At 47.4% G+C, this 23,585-nt stretch overlaps 1 protein-coding gene across 1 annotated transcript in view; it reads right to left on the reverse strand.

Annotated features, from left to right (window-relative positions):
- The window catches only part of LRIG1 (leucine rich repeats and immunoglobulin like domains 1), a 99,580-nt gene extending 84,254 nt beyond the window's left edge, over positions 1-15,326 (reverse strand). Inside the window, exon 1 of the mRNA XM_068907624.1 lies at positions 15,121-15,326. Within this exon, the coding sequence (XP_068763725.1) occupies positions 15,121-15,311 (191 nt within the window). The 5' untranslated portion in view covers positions 15,312-15,326. The remainder of the gene's footprint in view (positions 1-15,120) is intronic.
- Positions 15,327-23,585: the final 8,259 nt, after the last annotated feature.

The following is a 23,585-nucleotide window of genomic DNA, read 5'->3' on the forward strand; positions in this document are numbered from 1 at the left end:
GTCTCTCTTCTCTCAGAAAAGATCCACCCACCTCCCAATGCTTCCTAGTTTATAAGCACTAAAGGGCAAGTACATGCTTTGTATACTGCTTGCACAGCTCCCAGGACAATACTCCTAGGGCACAGTCAACAACCGAGGATCTATCCGATAAGTAATTATGCAAAAAACAGGGTTTCTCAGATTGCATGTTTTCCCCCCTAAAGTCATACCAACTGCTTTGCCCAGCAAATCTTGTAATTTACTGACATGCTCAAAGCCTGGTTTGACAGTATTAGCAAAGCCAGAGTAGCAGCTAGATGCTGCCCACATCACTTGCCCCAGAGCCCCCATCAGGAAGCTAAACCAAGGCATGACGATACTCCCTCGAGAGTTAACAGAGGGTGAGCAGCTTCAAGTAAGCAACTTAGTCACCTGTCATAGGATAGGTAGAGGCATCTGCTGGAAATATCCACTGCATTCCAATAAAGCAAAAGAAACTAGACCTCTAGCTTGTATTTAATGCCTAGTATTTATAGGCTTACACACCAGGCAAGACGAATCTTTACTTCTACTTTATTATAGCCATTTTCAGGCCGAGGAACTCTGCCTAAATCTACAGTCTCTGAACGGCAGCAGAAAAAAGGCCCAACTGCTTCAACACTGCTGCTATGTTATCCTGTAATTTATTTCTATATTGCTCCTTGGTGAATGACAACAGACATTGTGAAATGAGTGCCCAAGAGATGTTTTTTCTTCCTGTTTGCCAGACTCCAGGATGCCAGGATCAGGGTGCTGGGCCAAACACACACGTGAGGTGGGAAGTACAAACTGCAACAGGTCAGAGGCATGGCTCAAAAAGCCACATACTGCATCAAAAGTGCTGTCAAAGGGTCCTTATCCCCCCCACATACAGAGGTGATGTGGTTCATTCACCTCAACTTGAAAGTCCTAAATTTCAGGCAAACACCAAGAGCAGGAGGTACAGAGGACTGGGGAAGGTGAATTGCAACGAAAGGGGCAAAACAGGCAGCCCAGCAGAGGCAACGGCACCCTTCACCACAACGGAGGGCACATTTCTTCCTTGCCGTTGGACTTTGTTCTCAATGGATGCCGATCTAGCAAGGAATCTTGCAAATCTCTCTTTAGAGCCAAGTGAATGGCAAGAGAAGTAATAGCTTTTCTCCTCTGCTGCAGGAATAGTCTGGTAGCTCTGAAACCATTCAAACAAGCAGAGGAAAAGGAATTCTGCATTTGAAAAAATGAAAAAGCATCCTGTACAGGAAAACTGTCAGAAGGAATTTTAGCTGTGACGGACCATAACCTTCACAAAACATTGCAAGACACATTTTCAATTCACTCCTAGCTCAGCCCCAACCACCCAAGGACTGCTGTTTTATTGTCTATCACACACAGCAGCGTCAGGAAACCAGCTTCCCGAGGACACACAATTTACTTTTGCCAACTCCAAACAGCACAATCGCTCCACAGAAGAGGAAGCCCATATTCTATGTAGGCTGGGAAAACGATGGCAAAAAACGGAGATTCGAGAAGGAATGCATCCTGCAACTGCAAGGCAAACTGTCTTATAACCAGTGGCCAGACTTATTCAGGAAACCATAGAGGAAGTAACTGGAAATTGTTGGACAGGGAAACTTCCACATTTTGTTTCCAAATGTGCAGGCCTGCAGTCTCTGATGAATTCTTATTTTAGCCATGCCTTTCACAAACAAATCTACAGCCTTGTGGTTTAATTAGTACACAGCCCCCAAAATGTTCAGCTACCATCTCTTCTCTCCTCCTCCCCCCCCCCCAAAAAAAGATGGATTTTTGTTGTTTTGACTGTTTTAAAAATTTATGACAGGTCTAAATGGCTTAATCACGCACAGTCTGTTCCTGAGCAAGCCTCATGCTGGCATTACAACTTACACACAGGGTGCTTCAAAACCTCGCCTTCGAGCTGGCTCAAGTATTCACAGCTGGAGGGTGAACCAAACAAAGTAAACAGCAGTAACTGGAGCCAGGCTGGGAGCCTGCTGCACATCAGCAGCTAATTGTCAGCACTGGGGCTGCACAAGGGGACTATCACCTGCAAAGAGGAGGAGCAGGCAGATGGGTGTGCAGGGGAGGCTTTGGGAAAAGAAAGAAAGAAAAAAGTTCACACAGTCCAAATAATAAAATCCAGGGAGCTGTTGCAAGCCTTGTGGGGACACACAAAATGTATGAACACTAGAGCTGCAGCGCAGTCAGCAGGCAGGCATCCCTGTCAGCTGAAAGCACAGCTCGTCAGTCTGTTGTTAAGCAGACCACAAAGTGCCAGCACTTGAGACACAAGTGCTAGAAACCAGGAGAAAGAAACGCTGTAGTAAACAGCCACGGCTGCTATTTGGCATCTCCTGAGGGTGCTGCATGGCTGTGTGGCTCTGCCCTCTGGACAGTGGCTATGAAGCTCACGTGTCTGCGAGCAGCCCTGGAGGCCTTTGAGCATCTGTCCCCGCACAGAAGCGCTGCTGCTGAGGAGCAGAGGGAGGAGCATGGATGCAGGCAGAGCAGATAGGCACCCAGGACCACGGCTTTCCATCTGCAGCCAATTGCTCAACACCCGTTGGGCTCCAAGGCACAAAGGCCTCTTCTTCCTGGAACCTCTCCTCCAAGAGGAGAGCAGAGAGTCACCGAAAACTATTCCCAGCTGTGGCTGTGCCAATCATGAGAGCTTGCCACTTCATGACAAAACACTCCCTTCTCTTCCAGGCCCCCAACCCAGTGGGAAGCCCCAGGAGCACCATTTTAGACGTGGAGAAGCAACAGCACTGTTCCCGCCTCCACAGCATCCCCCCGTTCCTGGGAATGGTGAGGCGGGGTATCCCAGCACCCAGCCTCTCTGGCTCCTATGCTATTAATTTGCCCCGACACCAGGCTGGGAGGGCCACTAAGACCCTCCACTTTCCTCCCAAACAGGGGTAGATGCGGAATGAACGCAGCACTCGGTGGAGCCACATCTTACAGCAGGATCTCCACTATCTGCCACACTCTGAGCCCCGACCAGAGCTTTTCCTGCAAGCAGGGTTTAAGAGCGCTGCTCTCCCCTACGGGGATTCTTTGATGTCTAATACAGGTTAATCTCACAGTGCTTCCTTTTCCTCAGCGGGGATACTGACACAGTTGCTCCCCCACAGCTTGTTGCCTATGAAAGGGGGAGAACTTGAAATTTTGGAGCCCTCTAATCAAATTTAGTTGTAATCGGCCTGCAGCTTCAAGAGCTATGGGGGAGAGAACCGACACACACACACACATCCCCCCCATGTTCACACAGCCTGTTTTCCTCAGGAAACCTGGGTAAAAAGTGATTACAGAGATTACTAAACCATGAAGAGGCAAAGCCAGTCCCTGCTGTAAGTCTACAGTACAAGCCAAACACTCTCAGATATATATGATTTTTTGTCAAAGGAGATTAACTCAAAGACCAGTACATGTCTCAGTCAGTAAGTTAGGTAAGAATGAAATCAGAGCTCCTGGAACTGATTCAACTCACCAAGAAATCAAAAGCCGAGCAACTTTACTGGGGAGCTAGACTAAGCCCCGGAGACAGACACACTTGCTAAAACACCAGGAGCTGAAGAAAGTCCCATACATGCAACTGCAGACTGAAAAGACAAACTGCCAGCTTCTTGTTAATTAGGCTACAAAGTTAAAACACTCAGGATTAAAGTGCTAAGAAACCAGGGGTGAAGTCTCAGCTCTGCAGACCTCCTCCCAAACCAGAATTTTTCCTCTACTGCTCACATAGAGTTGAAGCCTGCCTAGGTACAGTTTTATCATCTTCATTAACCTATTTCCTAACATTGCAACAAAAAGAAGAGGTCAATCATCCACTCTTATGAATGCTGAGTCATCCAAACCCTTTAAGGTCATTGATCTCAATGGCTTCTGGATAGTCCTGAACTGATCTTCTGCATAACAGTGATTGGAAACTGAGAAGGAAGATATACAAGAAAAGGGGCTTGCAAGTATAAGAAATGATAGAAACAACACAATGCTCACAAACGCTTGTAAATCAGAGAGGTCTAAAAATACACATTACTTCTTGCTTCAATGCAGCATACATGTGTGGTACTTCAGGAATAATCCAAAGGTATTTAAAAGCTAGAGAATTGCTACTTGGAAGACTAACATTCACTTGCTTGGTTTAAAAAAAGGGAGGGGGGAGAGGAGGAGGAATGGTTGTTTACAGTCCACGTAGATAGGCACAGCACAAAAATATGCTTAGCAAAGAAAAAAAGGAAAGTATTATGACATATATTTCAAAGTGAAACATCGTACGGTTTGTTTAAATCTTCTAAAATGGGACAAGTCTCTCCATTTTGCCAAAACAAATACAAGTACTGATCCAACTCTGCCTCCTGGTTCAGAAGGAGACAGAGGTCTATTGTGCCTTGCACAGACAAACGTATCGCACTGGACAGTGTCCTGGCTCACCGGCACAGCCGGGCCACAGGCAGCAAAGGGACAAGCCCATGCCAGCTCCTGTGTGTCAGCAGCATTTAGCATTGCTGCGTTGGCCTGTGCCTGCAAACATGCCAGCGCTACACAGGCGCAGGAGCAATGAAGCAAGTGGCAAGGGAGAAGAGGGTGGGGATTTTGCAGGTGCAGCCCACATCATCTTCAGGAGATGCTGTCTCTCCCTTCACCAAGGGCAGCAAGCTCTCTGCTGGCCCCCACAATGGGATTTGCGCATCCACTTTGTGCTGCAAGGCAAGCAAAAAGCCCTGCTGGAACCACCAAATTCAGGTTACCTTCTCTGAGACCAGGGTGGCTGCAGGAACAGCCTGCACAAACCTCTTTCCTAGGCTAAGAGAAAGCTACTTGTGATTTCACAGCTTTTGAACCCAGGGCGGACCACCGCCAGCTGAGCTCAGTTTAGATACAGTCACAGAAAACAAGACAAATGCTGGTTCATGGATTCCCTGCTCCTGAGGCACCGGTGGAGGGAGAGCTCGCGCCTGCAAAAGCCAACTTCCCCCCATTTTCCCTCTGCTCACACAGGCATACACCAAAAGGAGGAAGGAGAGGCAGCAGTGTTTGGACAACTGGAACACATTTAGGGGGTGATTTTTCACAGGGCCTCCAGCCAGGCTGTTTCCTACAATATCCATTTTATTACCCGCGACAGACTTTGCAGACCAGCGACTCTCTGACCTGTGGGGGCTCCCAACGGCACGGGGGGACGCACTCGCCTGCGGCCACCCTTCTCCTGCAGAGACGTTCTCCATCGCTGCTCGCAGTGAGTGCTGCCGAGCAGGCCTGGCCACACCAACGAACGTGACCAGGAGAAAGCACCCAAAAAACTTGCAGACTAAGTTTGGATGCATTTTCCAAGCTGTGGGCGCATGCTGTTTAACGCAGCAGTCCCTCAGCCCCGGTACCAGCTGCAACCTCCAAGGAAGTGCACAGTTCCACTCTAGAAACCTGCCTATGCTGCAGATCAAACCGAAATAGCTGAGCTCTCTCAGATCTGCTGCAAACACCACCTGATTGGCCAGCCATAACTTTTCAGAACTATTTTCTAGATGATAGATAACGTAGAAAACCTTTGTTTACGTTGGCATATGGCATGCTAAAACAGACTTTAAGTGTGGTTATAAAACAGCCTAGTCTACGCTGGCCAGGCAAAACGTGTTTCCAACTTGCAGGGGTAGTATTTTGAAAGAGGTTCATTAGTACTTAGTGTTGATGGTAAACTCTCTAGGGCAGATGAGTACATACCGTGTGAAAAGACGGCGGGTTCCCACCCTGGCTGGCACCCATCATAACAGCACCTGGGCAACTGGGGATACGTCAGTTGTGAGGCTCCATCCATGTCCCTCTGACCCAGCAGCACGTCCCCCAACTTTGCATTTTAAGTCTCTCTCATTTTCCTTCATGCACCTGAGAGGGCTTCTGTCTTTCCACAGGGAAGAAAGACACACCGCCAGCTGGAGGAGCTGGTAGAGAGCAGTGTCTTATTTCAAGATTTCATGGCCAAATTTCCACTAAACTCAAAGTCTACGTTTCCTAATCTGAAGAGATTCATCTAAAAATAGGCACCTTCATTGAAAAGGAAACACTTAAATGCATTTCTTAAGACTACTCCTCTGTCGACTTCCAAATTTAATTTGATTGCCCCAAAATGGTCCCCCAAAAAACACCAGATGAAAATCTGCAAGCAAATTACTGTCTGATTACAGACAGTGATAGCAAGACTATCTACCCCCAAAAAAATATGACATTGAAATCCACACACACAAAACTCTTGCTGTAACTGATGTTCTGGAGCTAACTACCACATTTTTTGAAATGCAACTCATGCATAACACTGGAGTATATGCTTTATAAAAATCTGTAGTGCCACATAAAAGCTGTTCAATGTGCAAGGGACCTCTCTGATAACTCTTCCTGCTGAAATTCATATAAAGCTATTACAACAAAATAGACATTGCAACAAACATGGCACTGCAAGATGGCATGACACTAGACAAATAACCAACTCCTCGAGTGGCTAACACAATTAACATTAATAAACAAACAGGCAGATAGCTACAGTTTAAGAAACTCGTCCTCTAATTCTTACTCAAACTGAAAATCTAACCACACAGAAGTGAACCGTACTTCTGGAATTAGATGAGACACATCATCAAATCTTGAGAGGTGCCCCCAAAATAGCAGGGCATGCTTCTAGACTGCTCCAAAATTATACAGTTGTGGCTTGAGAGACAACGTGCTGAAAATATAATGAGGGAGCATAACATATTACATATGTTGCGGTCCTGCTCTGAAGCTAGAAGAGGCTGGGGTTGAAGGACTCAAACTGCAGTGCAGGATTTGGTTAACTATTAATGGATGACTCAGCTACAATAATAATACGCATTTTGTGTTCTATGCTAGCACAATGGCATCATGGTTCTTGACTCAGGCCCCTAAGCACTGCAGGGAGGGAAAAAAAAAAAGATACAGCTTAGTGGGACATCATTTAATAGCTGAACATATTGGGAAATAAGAGGGTTTATTTTCCCTTTGTTTCTCCATGTAGCCTCACATTGTTGCTCCATTTATGCACCACACTACAAAAGTCAGTAACCTCAAAAGACAGCTGTCAGAGGGAACCTGAGCTCATCCTTGGGTATCACTCTGGCAGCTATTCTCAGCCTGACCATATTCAGCCTCCACCAAAACCCACAATGGCTTCACATGTGGGTAGGCAGCGATGGTACCCTGACCACAGGACCGTAGGCGAGGAGCACTTTTGGGGACAGAGAGCTGCCCATCACACAGACGAGTGACAAAACAATCTTGAGGAGCCCAGGCGCTGCAGCAAGCCTCCACAGAGTGGGGTGATATTTGGGATAGGGAAAGGGGGCTCTGGTCCCAAACTATCTGCCCCTATGCAAGGCTCCAAAAGGGGCTGGGGCCACATCCATCTGTCTGTGCAGACCTCCACCTCTCCCAAGTACATTCTTGAATTTTGCAAGCCATCCTACATAGATCAGTCAACTTCATTTTCTCCAGCTGTTTATCTGGCTGCTTCATTTTGGTGACCTTTCTGTGATTAGAAGGACAGTGTGCACTTGTGGAAAGAAAAGAAAACAATGCCACTTGTAAAGCCATGTCTCCCAGCTGCTTTGGCCAGTTTACTGCATGAAATCACAGCTCGGGACTCAAGGGACTATGTTAACTCACAATGTTACTCACCGCAGTTTCAGTACACTCACTTAAAGCCATGCCCTATATTAAGTCATTTCCCTCACCCCAAATGAGGTGCTAAGCATCTGCCGAGTCCTGCTCCTCTGCAGATGATGAACCTGGAGCCTGAATTTTCTGCAGACTGTGCCTTCCCAGCAGCATTAGCCTAAATTATCTCTACTCCATTTATCTATACAATCCAATCTAGCTGCACATTGCAAAACAATGATGGAGTCGCACTGAGAGATTGGGTTAGCAGCACAAAATGATTATGTTAAAAGCTGATGAGCTGAGCTAACTCAATCCAAGGTGTCTCACGGGGCAGCCAACAAGATCAATTAAAAGCCCTGCAGCCCCTAATTGAGAGTTTCTGGGTGCAGTTAACACGCAAGTCAGGGACAATACACAAGTCCTAATCCAAGCCAGCTTGGGGGGGCGGGGGGGGGGGAGGGGGAGGGTAGTCCTTAGCCTATTTTGCAGCCATCCAGGCTTCAAGACAGAACATTAGCCCCACTCCAAGGGATTAAAGCAATCAGAAGCCATACAAATGCACTGCTTGGGCATTTGGGGCACAGCCACAGCCTCATGGCACTCAGCAATTCACAGCTGCCCTGTAGAACATGCAGGAGCTGCAAAGGGCCAAGGAAAATTGAAGACACCCATGGCAGCCGAGACCGATTGGAAGGCCAAGCCAGCTGGCCACAGCTCCAAGCTGGATGAAAGGAAAGATAACATAAGACCAGCGTTCAAAATCTTCCACTGGAGTTGTGCTGTCCAGGTAAACAGTGCCTTTGTCTGCCTTCCGCACAGCTGGCCTCCTATTAATGAGCTCTAGTAAAACTAGGCGTATGCACAGAGAGTCAGGAAAGGTGTTTCTCTCCTGCTGACACCTGGGGGATTGCCTACATATTAAGTCACCTTGGATGTTTTGCAACTTTAGCAGAGTATGCTGAAGTTTGGGAGCAACCTCCCAAGCTTTATGGGATTTCCTCGTACTGCAAGTTTGGCCAACTCAGGCTCATACTGACTGAAGCCTCATTTCAGCAAAGTGCTTCCGCATGGGCTTAAATCATACTGACAGCTATAGGACTCTAGCACCAGCTTAACTTTAAGCAGGGAAGCAGGATCTCACCCCTACTCAAGGAAGCATTTAAGCATGTGAAGTGCTTTGCTGAAGAAGTGCCTGGGCTCAAAAACATCAGTTTATCACCTTTAGCCTCTCGAGGCCCAAAAGGGACAAAGGGGGGAAAGTAACCAACCTCAAGGTTTGCTCCTTCACCCCTTACGTTTCAAGTAGAACCTCCTGAAAGGCTCAGCCACCTTCAGGTCTTGTATCTACAGAAACGTAGAGCAGTTTTCACAAGCAAAGGAAAAAAAAAAAAAGCTTTATCTATACATAATAACAGTTGTTTCTCCTAAAGAACAATTGATGGTGTGTTCATTTTTTTCAGAGGCCTACCAAGATGCTTGTTTCCCTGCCCTGGGAATTTTCCCTTTGCTGTTCCTCCTCCCCCAGCTCCCAGACCATCCATTCTCCCCTTTTCAAACTGCACCCATTGTAAATGGTACTGAATATTAACACAGCCCATTGAGCACTTGCTCCTTTTGTATGGGACCTTTGCGTTTCAAATTGCAGTCACTGTGGAGAGGAAAAGCCTCAAAGTGATTAAATGCCATGGAGTTTCTCAAAAGGAGAGAAGAATATGTAGAAGAGGCTGAGGGGGTCCTAGAGCCCTTCACTTTATGCCAGAGACTTCTCCAATAGCCAAAAAGGCTTCTTAGTGGTGATATTTTATTTTGCCCTGACTTCATTATACACATCTAATCCTAGGACAGAAGTGATCACAGTTAGACTATTTGTAGCTCAGTTCAGGGATTAGGATGGGACAGATCAAACAGTGGTTGCAAAAGGGTTGCTGTTAACTGCTGTTCTCCTGTAATAGCCAATAAATATCACGGCATGCTGAGGGAGGTCAGCGAATCCACAGACACATGTTCACAAGAAGAGTGGATTTATTTGCAAGTGTGTATTTGTGCATAAGCTGCAGGCTCGGAGAGGCATTGCTTTGCAAGTTTTGCTAGGACGTTCTCCTCCATTACCCTCCCCCCCCAGGCCCTTGTCAGGGGACCTTCCCCCAGAGGCTAGTACTGCAAACAGCCCTGCTTTGCTGCAGGTGCCCTCTCTGGCATCGCACGGGGTGGATGATGCCTGAACAAGGCCGCCACAGAGGGTGATGCCTCAGGGAACGCTAAATCTAAGCATACCACTGGGAGCTGAACACGACCAGTCCTTCCAGACAACTTCCAGTCTCCTACGTACCAAAACGTAGTAAGAGTTAGTCAGGATTTCTTAACTGCAGTTTCTTTTACAAGCACTGCATGTTTATAATAACCAGTTCCCTCACTGTCCTGAGGAAGTACAAAACCTGTCCCTGGATTGCCACCCAGGAGGGAGTAACTGGCTTGGGAGAAGGTCTTTAGGTTTCAACTCCCTTTCCCGGGAATGGAGGGAGGGAAACAGGCCACCTACATCTGTACCAAGCCTCAGACATCTCTCCTGAAAGCAGTTCTTCCAACCTCAGTGGCCTCCCGCGCAGCCGAGGCACACAATGAGGGTAGAACTGCTCCACAGCTGCACGAGGGCTAGGCACAACCGGTGCCTCGGTGATGATTACTTAATCTTTGTTCCATTATTTCAGCAGTGTTGGAAGTGGGACGCACAGGGAAAGAACTGCCAGCAACACTCCCCTCTCCATGGGCCGCCAGCAGGATATTCCCCCGCCTTCTCCTCCAGCTCTCCTCGCATCTGCAGAAGAGCATGAGTTTTAGTACTCCAGAGACTGAGAGCAACTGATGTCCACCTCCAGAGAGCACAATGCACACAGGCAACGGCAAAGCAAGTTTTCCAACAAGTTCCACTCGGCTTTACCAAGTAGCCAATGTACCTTAGGTAGGAGCACAGCAGTGACACCTGGTACACTAAACCCCCAGAGATGTTCAGTCTCATTACCTTCTAAGCCTCTTCATGTACATACACTTAAGCACAGAAAGGAAAAAAAAAAACTATCCCAGACTCCTAGTTCCAATTCACTTTCATGGCCTAAAACTGTAGGCAGGCACTCACATGACTTTTGAATGCACCCAGATACTTTTCTCTTCAGAGAAAAGCAGCACCAGGCATTCACCAGGAAAACAGGAATCATCCTCCCAGCTGGTGCCTCAGGGTAACCTATCCATATATCCAACTCCCCAAGTTTCCCTGGGGGAATTGAAAGCAACTCTTACCTCCAATCTGTCAGGCACTTTCCAAGACTCTGCCCTGTTCCTAGATACACCACATACATACTGACCCAAAAACAGAAGGCTCCCATGCACACCCTATACAGTTCCCTCCTTTTCTCCAGGAAGGACTGAGGCCGTTTGTTTCTTCCTTATGTTTTTCTTCGCAACCATAACATTTCACAATTTTTCTTTTTAAGAACAGTTATTAAATAAGATGCTATTTAGGTTTCTTTTTAATAATTAGCACTGATGCCCAAGCAACTCAGAGTATATTAAAATGCATCAATAGCAATACAGTTTTGATGAGTCAGACTAATTAGTTCTGGGCTATTCTGCTCCAGCCTATGAAACCTGGCCAAATTCTTCCCTTGTGTAACCCAGGCTAGATCAGGAGCAACCATGCTTAAACTCATGCAAGTCGTTTTAGCCTTGGCCAGGAGCAGAACTGTGGATGTCTGAGAAATGCCACCTGTAATACAGCAACTAACACAACAGAGAGAAAACAGTTAAACCCTTTGGGGGCACACCTGACATCCTGAAAACTTCACCTAGTCATCTGGGACACAGTTGCACCGCACTACTACACCCTTAAAAGCTTACACATCATTAAAATCTGCACCCAAAACGTAATTGCTCCATCACTAAAATGGAAGGAGAGAAGAAAAAAATCTCATGTGGTGTTTGAGAAGAAATCTCTCCTGTCCACTTTTCTTCAAAAAGACGACAACATGGAAGGAAGGAAACAGCCTTGCACATGGGTTTTTCCAAGTACAACGCACTGAGTGCTCAGCCATGAAGTTTATGCCACAGAAAATGTTCTAGTGTAAATCCAGCTTCAGATTTAGTTAGACATCAAAAGCTATTAAGTTTCTCGAGCAGAGCTGAACACTGCAAAGCAGGACTGCAGAAGGACTGCTTGGTGGAGTTCGATCTTCCCAGCGTCCTCCGCAGATGGAGCTTTGCGTAGCTGCAAGCAGAGAGCTGCAAAGCTTGCCAGAGGCTCGGAGCTGCAGTTGTTCAGTGGACTGCTCCGATCATGCCAAAGTGTTGCAACGTGCCCTGTGCAACGCTGCTCAGGCAGGAAGTCCTACACACTTACATAACCAACCGTACTCCGAAAGCACGCAGCCCTTCGCAAAGACTGTATCACTGCCCATTTCTTAAATTACCTGTGCCATGTTGTATTAATTGCGAGTGACTACTGTGAACTACCCCTTCTGAATCAGTTATCCCTTCTGAAAAAAGAAAAAACCTTAAAGAAAAAACCTGAGCTCTGCTGCCAACAAAAAATAACAATAGTTTCAAAAGATCCCAATGCTTTTCTTCAGTACTGATAGTCTTGTTGACAAAATATACAGCATGATTAAGTCAGTCCCAGAACTCTGCCTAGTGTGCAAGAGCCACATTTCTAACAGTTCAAACAAAGGCTTTATCTGAAACACACTGAAAATCGACTCCAAGCACTGCTTCAGCATTGTGGCACTAATTAAGAAGGAAAAAAAAAAAAGATAAACTGCTGGGGAAGGGTTTTCTAAAGCACTTTAACAAAGTTAAAGCACAGCCACCAAAAGTCAGGGAGAATAGGATTTAGCTCACCTCACTTAGCCATCTAACATGCCCAAGCTTATCACCCCGGCACAGCAGCAGGCAGGAGGCAGACACCTTTGGCAGGAGACATGGGATGCCCGGCTACAACCGCCTGTCTCGTCCTGCTCCCTCCTGAGGGACCCCAGCGAGGGGGTCCACGGGACCCACATGCTAGGACTGCATCCCCATACTGGTCTGGGGCTCCTGCACATCTTAACATTTGCCTTTGACTTCTTTAAAAAGGCACGTGCAAAATAAAAACTGACTGACACATTTACATGGAGATAAAGTCATGTTTCTTCAGCATACGGTGTTTTTATAGAGAACATTAAACAACTATTCAAAATGAGTTAGCAACCCACTGCACCAGAAATTAGCGTTTATGAGCCTATGAATCATGAAAGATGAGTGCCTTGGTTTTGTTTCTCTAAACTTAAATAATTGATTTTTAGTGTATTAGAATACTACTTTAAAAACAAAGTACATAAGTAAATAGCTTAAATGTCTGCCTTCTATATTCATTAGGAAAAAGGAAGAAACATGAGTTTTGCATTGTCAGATACAAAAGCCATCACAAACTTCCACTTTAGCTAATTCTTTGGTTAGTTTAGAATTTACAGAGTGACAAATCATATTTTATCTAAGTGGTTAAACGATCAACAGCCCACAGGTCTGTAGTAGTAGATTTATATGCATGATGAGTTCACCAATAAAATTTAAACTGAACTCAAGACATTCAAAAATCTGTTCCATATGAATAAGACACTCGTCGGTATTAGCACTCCTGAAAAAAACACAATAAGTTTGTTCAAACTGGGCTATAAATACATTTCTCTACGTGAATAAAGATGCACTGTCCTATTTTAAAAGGACTTTGGAATTCTGGAATTATGGGGAGAAAATTAAAAACTTTATATGAAGATTATCTAAGGCTGAATGAAGGATCTGTACTGTGCAAGAGAACACAGCAACAGGTGAACACGATGAGTCAGGCATTGGACTACGAAGGGCCAAACGCTAGTCTCAATAATTCAGCACAGCACCCAATAATTTCATGTAAAATAGGGCATTTCTGCAGCCAAAATGAATAATACCAAGAGAACCTGACAAACCCCTAATAATTCTATTTATTAAAAAGTTGGACAATCTCCAACAATACCGCAGTGACCATTTTCTCTCCCGACAGAGGTACGGAGTATCTGTTACAGCTAGAAATTTTATAGATTTAATGGAAGAGCTGAGACACTTTCCTCTCCCTTCCTGGGTCTTCATTTCCAGAGGTTAAGGAGCTAATAGTTAAGGACACTTACTTATATGAGTGTATGAACACACACACTCCCAGTTCTGATGTATTAAGACTGTCAAATGAATTGAGCTGTCAAAGCCGAGCACACTTCCCCCCCCTTCACTTGTCTCATTTTATACTTCAGATCTTATCAGGTCAGGTCACAGCACAACACTCCGCAGTTACACAACAGGAGTAGATCCACTGCGCTTTACAGGAAATGGAAATTACACTGTTCTTCACTTGCTGAGTGTTTGTGTGTCTATACATTTAACTACTTTAAAATATCATTTTAGAGGGAAAAACCCGCAACGGCCCTTGACTAACCACTAGGTACCATAGCACACGTTTAGCTGCCATCTGCTAAACCATGACATTTGGCAGATTAGTATCTTCAACAAACAGACAAGAACAGAGGGAACCACAAGTAGCCAAGTGAGCTACAACTCTCACTCACAGCTTTTGAGAAAAATCAACTTCCTCACAAGCTCCCCAAAAGCACCATGACCACGCAATACAGTTTAGGAGCCCGCAAGTCCATTTCTGCCAACATTTTCCTGCTGACTTTCACACCTTAAGAGTTTATGGCTCAAAACACCAAAATCGAGCGCCTGGCCGGGAGCGCTCAGGTCCATATTTGGGCACCTTGCGAAGGGCCCGGTTCTCAGAGCCGCCGGGCAGAGCTCGGGCGCTCACCAGTTTTGAGAATCAGGCCATTTATTGACATGTCCAAATAAGGATTCAGGAGCCCAAGTCCAGTCATCCAAAGCTGGCCTTTTTATCTGCAGCACATCATATAATTAACAACAAGATCTGCTCTCATCTCTTCCCCCTACCCCCCATCCCGAGGGGTCAGTATAAAGGAACAGAAGGAAAATAAGTCTAAAAAGGGACCGGCTGAGAGAAAACAAACTCCCGCTCAGCCCAGTACAGCTGGAAACGCAACCACACGGCAACCTTTGCCTTATCTCCATCCCCCGTTCAACTTTGGAGGCAGATAAGAGGAACACCCGAGATTTCATACCATGCACTCAACAGCTATAAGCAGGCAGAAACTAGTGTCACTTAGAAGAAAGAAAAGGAAGGAGGGGAGAAAAATAAAAGGAAATTTGGGGATTTTTTTTTCCTTTTAGGAGAACTTCCGTGCGCTACCCTACCCGGCATAAAACACGCAACACCCAGGCCCTGCGCGGGGCAGCCCCTGCGCGACGGGCGAGCAAGGCCGCGCCGCCCGCCGCCCCCGGCCCCGCTCCGCCGCCCCCGCCCGTACTCACACGTGCCGCGGCCAGCGGGGCAGGTCCCGGGGCACTTGGGGCAGCGCCAGCCCGCCGCAGCCCAGCAGCTCGCCGCCGCCGCAGGCGCAGCCGGCCGGGCAGCCGGCGGAGGCGGCCGCGCAGCCCAGCAGCGCCAGCAGCAGCGCCGCCGCGGGCGCGCACCCACCGCCGCCCCGTAACGGCACCGCCATTTTGTATCCGGCACCGGAGCGGGGTCGGCGGCGGGCCGGGGGGGGGGCCCGGAGGAGGGAAGGGGGGGGCAGGCGCAGCAGTCCGCGCTAGCCCCGCGGAGCCCTGCGAGCACGGAGCGCTACGCCGCCCGCGGCATCGCCTCGGCCCCCGGCATCCACCCCCGGCGGGGCGGCGGGCCGCAGCCGCGCTCCCGGCGCCGACAAAGTTCCTCAGCGGCGGTGGCGGCGGCAGCAGCGGCGGGCGCCTTCTCCGCTTCCTCGCTCCGCGCAAGGGCGGCCTCAGCGCCGCTCGGCTCCGGCCCGCGCTCGCAGCGCCGCCCCCGCACGCCTCCGCTGGGCTGAGAGCCGCTGACGACCGGCCTCGCCGCTGCCGCCGCCGCTACTGCTGCTCCGCCGCCGGGCCGGCCCCACCGCGCTCGCTCCCGCTCCGGCCCCCGAGCGCCGCTCGCCTCAAACCCACGTTGGCTACATCGCACCGTGCGGCCGCGCCGCCCCCCGCGCCGCGCCGCCGCCCATTGGCTAGCGGCCGCTCGGCGGCCTGCCCGCACCGGCTGCGATTGGCCGCGCTGCGCCGCCCCCTGCCCCCTCCCCGCCACGGCTCCGCGGCGCCCCATTGAGGGCGGCCGCCCGTCAATCAGAGGCGCGAGGTCCCGCCCCCCTTTCCCACTCCAGGTGTGAACGCGGGAGCGTCCCCCCCGCCCCACGCCGCCCCTCTTAAAGGGGACGCTGCGGCCCGCGCCGCCTCGGGCGCGCCCTCCCCTCGGCGGGTGGGCAGCGCAGGGCCTGACCCTCCCCCCACCCCCACCCGCGTGTAACTTTCCCCAAATGGTTGAAAAGCCCCTGAGAGCGATCCCGAGGTGCTCAGCCACGGCCTGCGCTCTCTTGACCAAGTCCCCGCTGCGCTGTCACCAGCCTCTTGCCGCTGAGGTAAATCGGTGAGCTGCGCGTCGTCAGAATGAACTAATCGCTCGGGTGAACTTCGGACCCAACTGAAGTGGCCGTTTCCTAAATTTACCTTTTTTATTTTTTTTTTAAGCCAAGTCCCTGGTATGGCCGTTACTCTCGCGGCGCCTGCTGCCGGTGCAGCAGTGAGGGCCGTGCCTGGGCCTCGCGCCGCCAGGCCTCGTGTGGGCCCACGCAGGCACCAGGGCCGCTGCCCCTGCCGCGCGAGACAGGGCTTGGGTCGACTTTGGACCCGGCCCGTGCGGCGTTTTGGGGCAGGATGCTCCCGCTTTCCGCAATGCGGGCGGTGAGGCTGTTTAACCGCACGCAGTGGCCCTGCTTCGCAGCTGGAGTTATGTGGGGATAAAAGGGGTGTGATATTTTAGGGAGAGAAACAAATATCGTAGCCTGACCTTTCAAGTGTGGTTAGATTTCCATTCTCCAGTGCTGATTCTTCTCCATGGTGGGGCTGGAGACATATTCGGTTTTTGTAACAGGATGGGGCACTGTACCTAATCATGCTGCTCATCTTCCAGAAGCGGCATATATCTTAAAATAAAATAGCACGCGTGAGGGGAATTTTGTTAAGGTGTGTTCGGAGTGGTACCCAAGCTGCACAAACATGCCACCTCTTGAAAAGCAGCAAACAGAGGCTGAGCTCATCTAGAGAAAGTCAGCTCATCAGCGTGTGGGTGTGATGGCAAATCTGCTGGTAGCCCAGTTGAAGCAGAAGCCAGAGCTGTTCAGTTTGGCACCCAGGCTGCCACCCAGTCACTGCTGTTCACCTGCCACCAGCTATGCGGCCCTCAAGCTGAATTCGGGAAGCATCTCTTTTCCAGGCGGGTAGAAATAGGACTCCGAGTTTTGGCAGCGCCCCGAGTCTAGCGAGGAGCATGAAGTCATGTCTACTCTCCATACCCGTGTATGGAAATCTGCCCAAACTGACAGCATCGCCTTCCTTGGCTGGAGAGCGCGTGAGGCAAGAGCTGTGCCGCGGCAGGGCTGCACAAGGCCCGCAGGCTCCAACGGGAAACCCACCCGCGGCTCCCACGGCTCTCGCAGTGGCGGCAGTGGCTGTGCTTCACTCCAGTAAAGCTCCTAACTGTCAGCCCCCCCTCGCTCCATGGAGAAGCTTCAGTTACCAGCTGCCGGGTCTGGTCTTCATGCCATGGCTCTATTTGTAGCCCACAGGCGTTCACACATGCTTCCCAGACAGCGCTAGCAACAAATTCTCCATTTTGCCTTTTCTCCTGTGCAAGATGTGGGAAACCTGCTCCTAATTTGCCAGAATGAGAGGGTTTTGGCTGCTGTGCCCCATAGCTAAGGATCCTTCAGGTCTCCCAGTAAAGCTCTCCCCGGCAGGGGCAACCAAGGTTGAGCAGGTTGAGTGGTTCTGCCCTCTCCTGTGCTGGGTAACTTTTTTGCCACTGAAATAGTTTGGTTCCTACTTAATTAATTCCTTTTTTTTTTTAATTCATGCTTAATTAATTCTCCAAATTAATTATAGATAAGGAATGCAAGATAGGAAACATTATCATCTACTGACAGGGGAACTGAAGGGGAGTAGAGATTGCAGGCCAGCCTCTCAGAGTGGCAAAAAGTTTGGACTTTTTAACATCAGGCTTCAGTGGTCCTGCCTATAGTCCCAATGAGCCAAAAACTGGGCAAAGGTCTTATGAGTCCCTTTCCTTCTACTTTGATGGTGTGAGAGGAAGGTGTGAGAGGAGACGCATCTTATTTTTGGAAGCTGTGACTCTGAATGAGGACTTCTGCTTCTTCTGCTTGTTTTCCTTCTTTTCTTACAGATTTCTTCTTTGTTTCTTCCAGATTCATCAGTGGTGCTGCTGTATTTCATCTGACAGGGCACAGAGATCTTCTTGCCTACTGGGACTACCTTGGTAATTACTATAAGAAATGGATATGAGGCTACAGATAGGCATTACACAAAGGTATCTTAGGCTAAAAGTGATGCTCTTTGTTCTAACTTGTGTCAGAGACATCACTAAGGGGCAGCCCTTTATATATTGATGTGTTTCCAGTTCACATAAATGATAAGTTTATGATCACTTGGGATTACATTTATATACCTTGATTCATTGCCATTACAATTGCCTAATGAACATGTGTGCACTTGTTTGATACATAGCAAATGGTGTGTACATGCCACTAAGTTATGTAGCCAACCACCTGCTGTAAACAACATTCAAAGTTGTCCTCAGACCCGTAGAGCAACGAGGCTTTGGCCACGTGGGTGGTGCACAGTACTTCTGCCCCCCCTGAACCTTTGTATCATTCCTCTTGGCTACTTCCTCTTCTGGGATTAGCACGTGCAGTGTGTGCATTGGTGAAAAGATGTGCATGCAAAAATCATACCAAAGAGAAATGGGAAAAAAGGAAAGAAGAGAAATGAGAAAAATAGAAAGAAGTCTGGAAATCCGGAGGGAGAAAGAGATTTGGCCTTGGAAGATGACATGGATGAAATCTAGAAACTGAATTTATTGATGTCCTTGTGGGGAAGGATCTTAGTCCGGTATGGACACTTTATGATTTTCACGTCCCTCCAGAAAGCTCGACCATCTACTGCAAAAAGAAGTGTTAACTATCACTGGAGTAGCGTTTCCCTTTTCTTTCCTATTTACTCTTGCCAGTCCATCTGCACAGCAACTATCTGGCTTTTGGGACAGCCTTGAAGGGATCGGATTGCAGAGATAAACAGGAGATTCTTAACCTCTAGAAAGGCTTCTCCCATCCAGCACGGAGGTTACTGAGTCCTTCAGGCACTCTATATCCGCAGACAGAGTTGCACTCGTGGGTGGCCAAGCCCCATGCGCTGAGCCCTCGCAATGCTCACCAGCTCTCATGCCCTCTGTAACCAGCTGTCTCCAAGATCTCTGCTCAGAAAGTGTTTCACAGGGGCAGCCAGGGTCTTTTGGGCCCTGCTGCCATGCAAAGACTTTCTGTTAGGTCCCTGATGGCAAACAGACCTTCCAGTGTAGACACTGCATATATTGTCTGGGCTAGGCCCTAAATCTTTCTAGGAAGAATCAATAGGCATTATTTATAGACCTGGGCTTTTTCTAGCTAAAACTTTGAGGGTTAGGCTTTTGCTACACCAAGAAATAAAAAATTCACAGCAGTGTGGCTTTGGATCCTATTTCAGCCTTCAAGAAGGGGAGAAGATAGGAGAATAGCTTAGGTGTAGTCCTTTACTGTATTTGAAAGTTGTTTGTGAACTAAGAGCAAACAGTTCCTGTCCCTGTGGAGGGAACCTCAGTCAGGAAGGGTAGATGTATTACAGAAAATACTACAGACTTACAAAAATATATAGCCAATTAAAAAAAATATCTTTAGTTCTTCGATGGGGGAAACCTAAAGTGTAAGGCACTTCTAAGGAGAGGATTTCTCTCCCCGTGGGTAAGGCCTCATTAAAAAAAAGGGGGTTTTAAAGTGGTTTCAAATTTGACACCCAGGATTATTAATTATTCTTGAAACCTCTGATCTCCACCATGCGACTTCACTGATGTGGCGCTGCACGTATGTGTGTGCGGCTCGGGTGTGCTGCACAGAGAGGTGGAGAGGCTGGCGGCATTTGGGGCTCTCTGAGCCATTTGGGAAGGAAAAAGCACACCAGGAACAGGGCCCTATTGTATGGGCCAGCATGCGCGGTCTCCCGTGGAGGGAGACATCAAGAAACCTTAGAAATCCTTTTTTTAAAAGATACGCAAACGGAGCTGTCCTGGCAGTCAGGGCAAATTGACTTGCATTTTCACCAATTTCCTGTGCGCTAAGAAGTGCTTGCTGACAGCAGCTGGTAGGAAACAAGACGGATCTTATGATCACAAGCTCTCCCTCGTACCCAAGTCAGTGCCTCGGCTAGAGAGGAGCCTGTGTGCACAGTATGGAGGACTTTTCTTCCTAGAACCTCATTAAATCTAATTAAATAGCTTACAAAAGTATTTATGAAAACAAATTTTAAAATGGCAAAGGCATGCCAACAAGGAAGATATTTCTAATTCTGTCCATGTCTTACTGTGGATTTGGACTCGGTTCAGAAAGTGCACACTTGGAAGGTAATTGCTGACAACATGCAGAATCCATCAAGCTATAATTAACACTCTACTATTATTCTAATTGCCTCACTCAAGCTTCTGTGTTTTTTAATTGTAGAGCAATTTGCCAATAGAGAATTTAATTGCAATACATATTTTATACATTTTGGGACAAAGTACCATTACTTCCACTTCAGCAAAAATGTTCCTCATTTTTTAATAGCTTTCTTTATTCTTTTCTAGGTTATTTTGCCCAATAAAGGGATTTGATTGCAACCCCTTGTGAAATTAGTAATGATATACAGGAGTGCCTGGAGGCTTCAGTTTGGATCGTGACTCCATAAAGCTAGGAACTGTACATACATGTAGTAAAACACAGCCCTGAGGAGCTTGAAATCTAAACAGAGAAGACAAACTGAGGTGAGAACAGAAGTATTATCCCTCTTCTAGAGGTGGGGAAATGGAGCTACAGATAACTCACCTTAGGCGACCCCGTGTATCCAGGGTGCAGCCAAGAACTCACACACACCCTGAGCGCAAGGCATCCTTCATCTTTAATATGAACTTATTTTCTGTCTCCTGGTTCCTGCAGTTCCTGCAGAGGTTCAGTACGTCTCTCTAATTTGATTCACAAGGTATACCTTCTGAATAACTTAGAACAATCTAATACCTACAGTCATATTTTATGAGTGTGTCCATGAAAGCAATAACTTACATTAGGGAGTAAATGCATTTGGGAAGTTGCTGCCTCAGCTTCCTCTGTAGAGAGCATAACTAGGTAATTATCAGCCAGGGAACAGCTCCATCAGAGGCAGGGACAAGGTCTGAACAAGAAAGCTGCATCTCATGGCTTTCAGAGCAAGACCCAGCACTGAAAAGGAGTTTCCTGCCCTGGTGAGTCTGCAGACCACCCCAGTGGACGTGACATGCTGAGCAGCTGGCTGAGGATGGCAAGGTGTGGGGTGGAAATGGCAGCAGTGCTGCCAGGCTTCATGAGGAACATATATTTGACTTTTCCTGGGGCTAGACTGAAGGTCTGAGGCAGTGAAGATAGAAAAGGGTGGACCTTAGCTCACACTGACCATCCGCTCATTTGATTACTTTCCTTAACTCCAGCTTGATGCTTTTATCCGCAGAGCCACAAATCTCTCTGTAACAGAGTTTATCTTCTTCTAAAAAAGCTTGTATGTCTTTCTACCTAGCCATGATGATGTTGAGATTTGGCATTTATGAAATATCTGAGACCCACAGGTGCAATCCTTTGCACTTAACATGTCACCCTATTGCATTGATATGACAATGAAATTTATCATGACAAGTGCTTTAAAAGGTTACAGTAGGTGTATTATGGGAAGTGTTCACAACATCCAGCGATTATTCAGCACAGCAACAGTTCTCTTTGATATTAGCTGTTCATGGCAAGTTGTATGATTTAGCTCCTGGCATCCAGGTTGCAAGAGATGGTTTCTCTGGTGTGACCAGATCGACTAAGGCATCAGCATTCCAGAGGACTGTTAGTTGGTCTGGTTACACCAGATCTGCAAGGACAATTTTATGGCTGCTTGCCACCCGGAGCTGCTCTCTCTCTCTCTCTTGAATCTCAACCCTGTTCCTCAGAGCTCGTTTTGTTGGACCAATGTGTGAGTTGTATGACGAGACCCAGAAGTGCCTAGCAGCAATGACTAATGATAACATCACTTCTCATCGCTATAATGGGTGAAGCCGAATGAGACTGGCAAGAGGCAGCATATGACAGAATTAAAGGAAGAGATGATCAAGTCAGGCTTCAGTATAGTGTCAATGGCAGTGCTGACATGAAAGTTTAGCTTGCGTACAAACTCCAAAGAGCTTGACTTGCAATGACACATGTCTTTTCTTCGCTTAAAATTTGAGACTGGTGCTTGAACTCTGGTCCTCCAGGAAAATAAAGTCTTTGATCAAGACCAGATCATGCTTCATTAATGTGAAAGTTCACTCAAGTAGCTGCTGTCATTTCATTTTTTACAGGCAATGAGTTAAATTGCTTTCCCAGCCTAGGATTGGCACAGGCAGTCAGCAAAAGATGGTGCAAATAACTAGATCCAATTAACTAAATCCACATTCTATCACAATATTACAGACTCTGATCTTTTTTTTTCCTTCCTGAAGGACTTGTTTTACAACTTTTGTACAAATTTATGTGTATTTGATCTCATCCTTTTAAAAATAGACTATCAGAAAAGCATGTGAGCAATTTGCGGCTGAGACAGAAGGGGGAGAGGAAGTGAACTGTTAGCACTAGAACATTGCCTGCCATTTGGATGGGCTAAATGCATGATAAGACAGAGGGTTTGGATGTAAACCTGTGGTATTTGAACCTGGAGCTTGAACTGAATTGCTTAAAAGCATGTTTTTGTAGATGAGGCCATGGACTAACTCCAAGAGCAAGGAGAAAGCTGGTAGACCTGAAGTCTAAATATGAGTTGTCTGCTTGGACTACACATTGCAGCATGACATTACTCTCCCTTAATCATGCTCAAGATCCAAAATCCAGATCTTTCCCCAAGCCCAGAGAGCAGAGAGAGATTTGGCCCTGTGTGCGAGCTGGCAGATACTGGGGTTTGCTCTTCAGATCTGGGCTTGGACTCAGATCTGTATTGAGACTCCGACAACAAAAGCAGAGCTGGAGACACAGCTATTCCTGACAGTGACGAGCGCCAATGGTGTTTATGCTGTGAAGAGCTCTATTACCTGGCGTAATAACTATAATTATATGGTGTAACTTTTCTTCGTTGCTTTCACCTCTAGGCTGAGATGGAAGCATGAAGTTCTTGCAACCCCAGAGGAATGTGTTAGATGAAATCGTGAAAATAGAGCAAAGAAGCTGGAATCCAGCTACAGCTAAAATATGAGCCGCCTGCCTCTACTCAGAGAATAATATAAAAAGGGATTTAGGAATATCTGAGAAGATGGAGTTTAACTTCAACTTCTCTTTCAGATAGGGATACTTTAAAATGAGAATATTTCTTCACTCTAGACAAGGACAAACTTCCTCTAGGAAGTGCAGGAGACTTCAGCTACGTCTGCAAAATAACAGTTGGCTTTATTTTACTGCAAACCCTTGTCTTAATGTAAGTGGGGAAATGGGCCACAAGCTTGCTTAATAAAAGTGACAATCTCCAAACTGTTTCCAGAGTAAAGCTTATGTTCCCTTGCTGGTGGCCATCAACTTCCAGTGACTTCCACAGGAAATGAAGCTGCTTCATATCCCCCCAAAACAACCAGCACTTCTCTGTTGGCTGAG

Source organism: Struthio camelus, chromosome 14, assembly GCF_040807025.1.
Source record: "Struthio camelus isolate bStrCam1 chromosome 14, bStrCam1.hap1, whole genome shotgun sequence".
Lineage (NCBI taxonomy): Eukaryota > Metazoa > Chordata > Aves > Struthioniformes > Struthionidae > Struthio > Struthio camelus.